Here is a 9,782-nt window from a genome sequence, read left to right on the forward strand (position 1 = left end):
CCGAGAGCTGGGATCAGGGACACGGCAACAAATTGTTACACAGTAGCGTTCCCCCACCAACAACCCCCGTTCAGCCCTGTAGAGATGTAACAAGAACAGGAAAGGGATTTTTTTTCTTGGCATGCCTGTGCGATTCATCTGCATTGATTATTTCTCCCCTAGTGTTGTAAATCTTGCTAGCATGAATGAATTTTTGCAAATTGAATTGATAGCGGTGACTTCATTACAAGAAGGCTGCGATCAGTTACTCAGACCAGGGAGCATGCACTGTCTGCATCATTTTACGGATCTCAAGCAGTGATGTGATCCCAAAACTCTGCATTGATTTATGAATAGGAGAATTAGCAGCAAATACACATCTTAGACCATACAGCTGCTTACAGTGCACGTGAGATGCTCAACAGGGTCATGGAGTAAAACCTTTAGCAGAGATGTCTTTCTAATGGCACAGTCTGTCGTATTATTGTTCCCAGTCAACTGGACACTGTGAGGCTATTTAGCTTTATGCATTAATAATTGTTTTGCTTCTGGTTGCCCTCCAGCCCACCAAAGGTATGTGCTTTGGGGGGGGGGGTGGTTTTTTCCAGGCGTTTAACTGCTAACCTTTTCTTGCCTTGCAGGGGAAGGCTACTGGAAGAAAAGCACCGTTGTGGCTAAGAGCGAAGTTTCAGAGACTATTATTTAAACTGGGCTGTTACATTCAAAAAAACTGCGGAAAGTTTTTGGTTGTTGGCCTCCTGATATTTGGGGCTTTCGCTGTAGGATTAAGGGCAGCTAATCTCGAAACCAACGTGGAGGAGCTCTGGGTAGAAGGTAAGACTTGATCTCTCTTCTTGTGACTTTCTTCCTTTTACCCCTTCTGTCCTCTATCCCACCCCACTTCTCTCATTTCCAGGGACTGACTGATGCAGATCTATACCAGTATGCACCTAACCCCCCTCCCCACCTTCCTCACAGCGAGGGGAATTGTGGGTTGCTTAGTAGTTTGGGTGGAAGCCAGGTGGAACCTACAAAGAGTGTGCTGTAATCTGGTCTGGTGGATCGTGTTTTGCTAGGTGGTTTTGGGAAGGAGTGTGTGTGTTGGGTGGAGGGACAGACTGTGGGATGTACCACCTCCGTGTGTGTGTGTGTGTGTGTGTCTTCAGGGAGGGGAGAATCAGTGCTGGTGGGGGTGTTGTTTGGGGTTTGTTTGTTTTGTGGTGGTGGTGGGTCCCGTCCCCCGTCCCCCCCCCCGCCCAGCTGTAATAGCATGAAAGGAAAGTCTGTCCGGAGAGCAGCCCTCCCCTCCGCCATTTTGGGAGTGTGCGCGCCCTCCCCAGCCGCAGAGGGACGAGAGCAGCGCAGCGCGGCGGGGCTGTGTGTGTGTGGTCCTGTTTTTTTGGACTGCTTTCAACTGCGGGGAAAAAACATTTGTCTCAAGGTTTAAAAAAAAAAAAAAAGTGAAGCCCAGACTGGAACGCATGTTGGATTGTTTGCAAAGCAGATTAATGTCCCCGAGCGGGTGGGGGCCCAGCTCTGCTGGGGAGAGGGGTAATTCTTTTAGATTAAAACCAGGTTGTTGGGGGTTTTTTAAGCAGGAGACTAGCAAATTCAGTCAAGCGGAGTTTTTGCAGCGGTGGTTAATCTGCATTGCACTAGCATGTTTAATCAGCAGGGTAGAAATGCTACCTAGATGAACTTGCTAAAGGTTAAGCCATTTTGTACGGTTTAGTGCATTTTTTAAAAAAATGTAGGCTATAAAGGGGGCCCCATCCTGCAGTCCTTGTGCACCCAAAGCCCCCACTGCAGCCCCTTGGGGCCTGAGTCTTCTCTCAGGTTTAGTGGATTTTACCACCATGTCACTCCACTGATGTCAAGGGATGTCTGGATTTACACCATTGTCAGGGAGGAGAAAATCAAGCCCATATTTTTTTCTTTTTGATAAAACAGTCTTAGATTAGGTTCAAATTCTGCCCTCGATTATGTTGGTGTATATCCCCACTAACTCGTTGACCACAATAGTTACTCTTGATTTAAGTTAAAGCATCTTATAGCAGTATCTGACTCATAAAAATTAATATGGAGCACTGCATAAGTAACCACTGCTGAATGGCCCTCTGTGTGTTGAGAAAGCAGTACTGAGTGAAAGGAAAGGGATCAACAGACCATGGGAGTAGCCTGTCTTGCTTTATGGATGGAGAGCATGGCAATTCTATTCCCATTGACCCATTCCCATTCTATTCCAGTGGCAAACCCATTCAGCATTTTGTGAGCTTTTTTGTTTTTAAGATAAGAACTTGTTGATAACTGAATAGTCTTTGTACAGTAATAGAATTGTTCTAAGTATAGAGGGACCATCCTGCAATCCCTATTCAGACATGCTGAGTAGGAACACAGCAGGATTGTGTCCAAAGTTAGAGATGTGCATTCAGAAGCTGTGATATGAATGTAGTCCATTAGGAGAGCTGTTTACCCTAATTACTACATCCATGAATAGGGTTTGAATAATTTTTTAACATTGTTTTGTATCTTAACTCTTTGCAAGATTCGCTTATGGCATTTTCAATGAAATGTTTCAAAATCTTCTCTTCACTCCTTCGCTTCTGCCTCCTGATGGAAACTTAATTGATAATGTTGGTTTGCACTATTATGCAGTGATTTAGTATCTTAACTATGGTATATCTAATAGCCAGCTATCAGGAACTGTGGTTCCATCTCATGCCACCTGTTTTTCCTGTCAGTTTAATACCAAGAAACTCCCTGATTACTGCACTGGCAGTTCCTGTGTGACCAAAAATGGAAACATGGTTTTCTAGAAAAAATATAATTTACAAAATAGCCATTTGATTTAGTCTCTGCTTTGACCTCTTTTCATGTCATTGGTGCTTCATGGAAAAAATATTTTCCCAAATGCAAAAACTCACTTAATAGCTCTCAGAATTTGTATAGCCTATATTAATTCATAATACAGGTGGCTGTACAGAGTTGACCTAATTTCACTTTTATTGAGTTTAGTTTTCATATCAGTGAAATATTATTAAAACTCTGAATTTGGAAACCTCTGCATTCTTAGATTACAGAAAAGGGTAGTTAATTAAGATGAAAGAGCATATTCTTAATTTAAATTAAATTAACTCCCAGTCCTCCCAGACTGCCATTGTAAGGCCCTGAATAGAAAAGTTTGACTAAATTGTGTGTTTTCTCAATAGAGACTGTATAAATGTTCTGGTCACGAACATGGGTGCTATACAAATAAACCAAATGAATAGCAGTTGCATATTTCTGTGGTTAAAAGTATAAACAGAAAAGAGTGCAGAGTGAGGAGCTGGAGTGGGGAGAAGCATAGAGAGAGTATGATGTTCCTTCTGTGCATAAGTGCTGGAAAGTGATGCTAAAATACCAATTTCACTCTGTGTGCGTGTGTGTGTGCGCTTGTGCGCACACATGCATGTGTGTGCACAGTCCTAATTCCTAGCCTACTATACTATTATTTATAGACCCCAGTGTGCTAGGTACTGTACTAAAACAGAAGAAGGCACAATTTTCTGGTCTTAAGAAAACTCCTTGCAACAAGTTGTAAACTGATCTGTGTATTAGACTAGATATTTTATTCTGCTTTTTACACTTTGTTTAATAAGATCATTTGAATATGCAGAGTAATATTGGTTGAACACAGCCAATTATATAAAATACGTTTCCATTGCAGTTGCAATAAAATGTTTTATTTTGTTCAAATGTTTAAAATTATCACCTCTCAAGGAACTGTCAGTATCTACATTGGAGACCAACTTGTTGTATGTAATGAATACCAGGAACATGGAAGGTCCTACACCGCTGAAGCTTGGTAGGAGTGAACTATGAACCTAAAAAATCCTAACTCAAAATTAATTATAAATAGTGAGAATGAAGTTCGACTGAGTTCTAAGATCATCCAGAGTCCAAAATAAATGATGAGAAGTGTATATTTAAAGCTATTATAGCTGAAATATTTATATGAGTGCTGCAAAAACCCAACTGGTGGGCAAGTTCTCAGAAGAAAAAGAGAGAAAAAGAAACAGCTCTTAAAGCTCTTCATTCTTGCAATTTTCTCTTACTAGATTCCCTACTTCACAGTTTGTGCCAACACACTTGGCCTTTGGTGTGCATACTGGTACCAAGTGGCTTTCCCCTGAATCACTTCTTGGCAGCAACAGTGTCTTAGAGGAACATCTTTTTAATCTACCCCCCTTGCTACTGCTGTCCAGAATATTTTAATTGTTCCTGTATGTCCCACAGTCACACTACCCTCAATTTGATCCCCAAACTCCCTGTCTCCAACACTCCAACATTTCAGGTTCTTCGATGACTGAGCAGTGACTGGGTCTTTCCCTTGTTTCCCTCATCAGAAAGATTCACAACCTCAGATTTATTATTATGAATTATTATTATGTAGGCCACAGAAAGCTCAGTTGTAGCCTGTTTGGCAAACAAAAGCCATGGCATCATAAGGACACAGTTCTATTTGCAGGTGGATCTGTCTGATCATGGACTGCTGACTGTGGCTGTGCATGCTGGAAATGTAATGATTGTTCAGCTTTCCCCTTACACAGCACACAACACCCACAAGTGCAGAAAGGGTTTTGCATTCATTTTCTCTGTCGATGAATCTTGTTGGCTATAGATAGGGTCATAGATCCAACTGCATGTTATTGTGAAATACCTCTATTGACTATGCACCATGTGCTCAAAAACAAGGTGCCCAGATACCACTATGATTGGGCACCCCCTGTAAGAACCTAAATCAGTGAAGAGATAGATAGTGGTGGTATAGATAGCAAATATGTGGGTTCATCCCCAAATAAAGGGTCTGACACATGACTCTTGTAATGTGACTACTGGTGAGGGTTGTTGCAGATCACAAGGGGAAAGAGGCTTGTCCCCTTCTCCCTGCCACCTCATTCTACCATCCTTGCACTGCATTCTCACCTTTCTTCCTTTTTCTTGTCACTTACCCCCTTTTTCTTATCCTCCAATCAGGAGATTAAGAAAAAGGCATCAATATTCAGTGTAGAGATCCATGCCAGAGATCCTGCCATCCAGGAAAGGACGTGCTGTAGTTGATCCTCTTCTTTCATGTGGAAAGTGGTTATTTGCAGCAACAGCCCTTTGGGGACCAACTGTGTGAGATAGGCAGAACTCTTTTTCCCCAGGCAGGTTGAAAGCAAGGGGGAGGGATGTATCAGCAGCCATGTGGAAAGCTCATCTTCAGTACCTGGAACAAATAAAACACATGCTAACCACAACTGAAGAAATGTTCAGTGCATCTGGATAGATGTAGCTTATATGGTAAGGTCCCAGCTGCCTATAGTGTTAAACAAAATGTATTAATCAAGATAAGTTATCTGTAAATTCTATAATGAGGTCACCTCACCCTTTGATACTGTAAAGTAGGAGGCAATTAATCTACATATGCAGCTCAGGAGTGGGGTAAAGAGGAGGAAGCAAAGTGAGTGAAGCAGACTAGTTTCCTTAAATGGCTGCGCTTCCTTAAATGCTGCATAGGACAGTTAACTTTGAATGACCCCTTCTGGAGGGACAAAGAAAGGTGATAATGTGATAGACCTCCATGGGTCTGCTGCTGCTAAAGTACACATTCCTCTCAGTGGGCCAAATCAATGTGTTTTGCTTGAATAAAGACAGCATGAATTGGCCCAGTCAGAACTGTTGCAACTTGTATGTTTTCGCTTTAAGTTTCTCCACAGTACCAGAGCCTCTTCCCGTGTGGACTTGAATAGTGTTGGGACCTCCTTTCATGGTCTTAGCTCTGTCTACTTTTGCAATACTGCATTGGCAAAAGGTAGATGAGTGCAGAGCAGAACTTGCTCTATTGCTGAACCCCAGTGCCATGCTCTGACCTAAGGAATCTTCTCCAGTCACAATTTATGACCATTTGAACCCTTCTACCCAACAGAAGGAAGAAGGAAGATTTAGCTGTAAGGGAGCATAAAAGACTCTTTTAGTAGTTCACTTTGTTTGATAAATAACTAGCTATTGGTTATAATAAGATCTTCTAACAAATATTTGAAATAATTTAACTGGTTTGGTAGCAGAGAGTGGTACCAATCTAATAGAGTGGTAAGGATCAGATGGCAGGAAAGGAAGTAATTCAGCATTGGCACTTACTTATCTGTAAACTCCCACTATCTTGCACTGGGATGTGTGTTGCAGGATGCGTAATGTGCACTGAGAAGTCTGTTGTTTATCAGAATAAACTTCATGTCTCCCGTTTTGTTTGGATAAATGGGGGTTTACTGTTATGTCTAGCAAAAGTAGAAGTAGTAGTTAAAAGCATCATGTGCTAGTCCAGGGACGGTAATATTGGGAATGTAGTCAATATAAAATTATTAGGCTGTTATGTTAATGGAAACAGAATTTTATTCTTTTAAAAGTTAACTGTAATCAAAATTGAAGAATGATTCAGTTTGTTTCTAGTTTGAAGGTCAAGAGCAATTTTTAATACATAATACATAAATATCAGTTTAATTTTAAGTGCTAAAATGAGGGGTGACTAACTTCTGTGTTTTTATTTGAACAAACTTATTAAAGTGTTAAGTGAAAATGCGTTAAAAGGTTTTGTTTATTGGAAATATGTCTGTAGCCTTTTCTCAAAGCTCATATGTTAAATAAGAGATCACTGGTGATCTCAGTCCAGTTCTTGGTGGTCAGGTGCCCACATCATTAAAACCACCACCAACACAGTTGAACCCATGTTAGCAGAGCAGGCAGGGATTAGATGAACATGGAGACTGAACCACACTCTTCCTCTAGATATGTTTCAGAGTAACAGCCATGTTAATCTGTATTCGCAAAAAGAAAAGGAGTACTTGTGGCACCTTAGAGACTAACCAATTTATTTGAGCATAAGCTTTCGAAAGCTTATGCTCAAATAAATTGGTTAGTCTCTAAGGTGCCACAAGTACTCCTCTAGATATGGTAATTTCAGGCCAGAATTGATGCACAGTTGTGAGACAGGGTGGGGAAGCTTGTACGTCAAAAAATAATCTGGAAGAGGAATTTTAGATTACTTTTTTATCTTTCAGAGTAGCAGCCATGTTAGTCTAAAGTGCCACAAGTACTCCTTTTCTTTTTTTATCTTTGAGTCTGGGAGTATTGAAAATACCACACGTGGCCACTACTTAGATCATTTCTAAGATAAGGCTGAAATCCTGGGCCCATTGCAGTCAATGGCAAAATTCTCACTGCAGCCAGGATTTCACCCAAGTGCAGCCAGTGACTTCACTGCAGCAGGATTTCACTCAAGATTTATACAAAAGTGTACCGGAGAAATACAGACTGTATTGCCACTGCTTGTGTTGTAACTGTTCTGTGGATGCGAGAGGATCTCAGTTTCCAGAGCAGTCAATTTGTACCCTTCATGAGTTCTAAATACACTGAAACATTAGTACCGTTTTGGTTTGTTTGTTTAAAATATAAGGACATTTTATTGGTTTGAAGTTAGTGAAAATGTCTTCATTATTGTTATTTCCATACACTGCACACTCTGATTGATCTCTGGCATCAGATTGTCCCCAGTGGATCTAGGCAGGGAGGGAGTCTCCCCTATTTCCGCTTAGAATGTGTGTGTTAGTTTGGGGAGGAGTGTGGCCTCCACTGCACTATTTATCCCCTCCATCCTCCTGTGCTCCATGTGAATTCCTGTACCATGTGGAGTTTTGGTGATGGTGAAAAGGATGGGAGGGGACTTTCTGCAGCACTGTTCCTTGTAGAGCCCAGGGATGTCAATGCAGAAATCCAGGTGTAAAGTAACATAGATCAAAGCTGTGTGCTTTCCTTTGGGTCCCCTTTGCCACTGCTGCTGAACAGCCACAGGGGAAACCTAGCTATTGGAAGTACAGCTCCTGCTGGAGTTGTGGTGCCAGACAGGAGGGTGTGAAAGGAGCAGAAGCCATACCTGTTACATGGCTTCTGTCTCTGTGCAAACAGGTTTTCCCTTCCTCATCCAGAGGCTTGGGAGAGGGAGAGAGGCCTCTAAAATCCCTGGCTCCCCAAATCCCTTTCAGCAAAGGGGGTTGTTCAAGGAAAACTCTACAGCTCCTTGTGTGGTTTTCATTCCCCCTCCTCTGCTTCATCCATTTCAATGGATTTTTCAATGGCAGGAGAGAATCCAGTCCCTGTTATCAAACAATGTCTGTGGTGGCTTCCCAGAATGTAGTAATACTGCACTGTGTATGCATGTAACAATTTTTGACCCTTCAACGGGTTTAAAAGCTAGCATATGCAACTGGATGTTTCAGTTATACATAACTGTTAGGAGGCTCCAAAATATGACAGCTTCCAGATGTATGAACCGACTGATCCGTTTGTTTAGATTATGCTCCACAGCTGATGCCTAGATTAGTGCTGGCTGGACGAAGCTATGGGAGATTTGTCTGGTTTCCACAATGCCATGTTTATATTTCATTTGGATTTCTCCTTCAAAGCTGACCTCTTTGTGACCTGCTGGAGCTGCGTCCACTAGGATGCTAGCTTTAACTTGTCTGCAACAGCTTTTATTTTAGTATCTATTGGGGTATGTTCTCAACTTGACACTCATGGGCTTATGTGCATGACTCCTGTTAACACAACTGTGAGTTATGCATTTAAATTACTATTCATTCAGATTAGTCTATGCCCATAAGAGTGTCCTCTTCCATGTGCCCTTTAGTGGGCAGAATTTGAGAAAATTTGGTTTGATAAAATGTTGATTTTGAGATAGACCTTATAATACTATTGCTTGTTAGGTGTTTCTTCTTGTAAATTCAGCAAAATTTGTCTTCTTGACCTCGTACAATATATCACCTCTGAAGGTGATAATATAGGAATATAAATTACTCAATAAGCTTGATCTTTTTGAATTTGGAGAACAGAAGTTGAACAGCTTAGTTTTACCTAGCAGTCCTTTATTTTAAATGGACAATAATACCATATGTCCACCCTATCTCTGCATATCTACAATGGTACATATTGCATTTTCTTAATCTTCCTTATTCATCTCTCATATCTCATAGGTTTTTCTCTCCCCCTCCCCGTCCCCCATGTGTGTTTGTTAGTAACTGTATCTGCAAAAGCTGAAGAAAGAATAAAACTCCTTAATCACAAACTGACAGCACTATATTAAGGAGCTTACTCTCCCTCAAAGTTTAGGAAGATTTAGATGCACAACTTCCAATATAGTTCATAGTGGCTACATGAGTAAATTGTCTCTGCCTTGTTGAGGAAACAGATTACTTAGATAATACTCCGATAGCAGAGCAGTCAGATTATTAAAAATGTACTGTCCATATTGAAAACGTATAGTGCACTCAGATAGATGCTTCCTATCTGGATAGCTTCTGAACCATGAAGTATAGAAAAATAGTGTTTTTTTCCCTGCACCTGTATGTAATGTGGTCTATGATATTTTTTATTCTAAGTCTAATGTTAATCAAGAAACCTAGATAGAATAGGCTATATTTATCTTTGGTGTAACTAATGACACCGTAAATGTAAGACCAAGGATACATTTGGCCCATTGTGTATTGCTTAGTGTGTTGGGTTTGTTTGTTTTAAAGAAATGGGAGTTACACTCACAAGAAGTAGATTTAAATAAAGCATCAAGGGAAAGATATTTTTTCTTGTTGTTCTTGGCTTTGTGAGTCCTTGTTTTTTAGACAACAAACCTTCCTTTTAATAGGAAATTTTAGGTAAAGTTTATGTTTATTATTTTCTGGCAGTGTGGATGTTCTTCAAATATCATGTTGTTTGCTTTACCCATCCTACATTTT

General features: G+C 40.8%; 1 protein-coding gene across 5 annotated transcripts in view; it reads left to right on the plus strand.

Moving 5' to 3' along the window:
- PTCH1 (patched 1) overlaps positions 1–9,782 on the plus strand; it is an 86,384-nt gene that overhangs the window by 9,135 nt on the left and 67,467 nt on the right. For all 5 annotated transcript variants that reach the window (XR_006291109.1, XM_043547282.1, XM_037901716.2 and 2 more), the window contains exon 2: positions 621–813. Coding sequence is in view for 4 of the 5 variants with exons in the window: in XM_043547282.1 (XP_043403217.1) it covers positions 621–813 (193 nt within the window). In the remaining variant the exon portion in view is untranslated. The remainder of the gene's footprint in view (positions 1–620; positions 814–9,782) is intronic.

The sequence above is a fragment of the Chelonia mydas genome, chromosome 5 (genome assembly GCF_015237465.2).
Source record: "Chelonia mydas isolate rCheMyd1 chromosome 5, rCheMyd1.pri.v2, whole genome shotgun sequence".
Taxonomy (NCBI): domain Eukaryota; kingdom Metazoa; phylum Chordata; order Testudines; family Cheloniidae; genus Chelonia; species Chelonia mydas.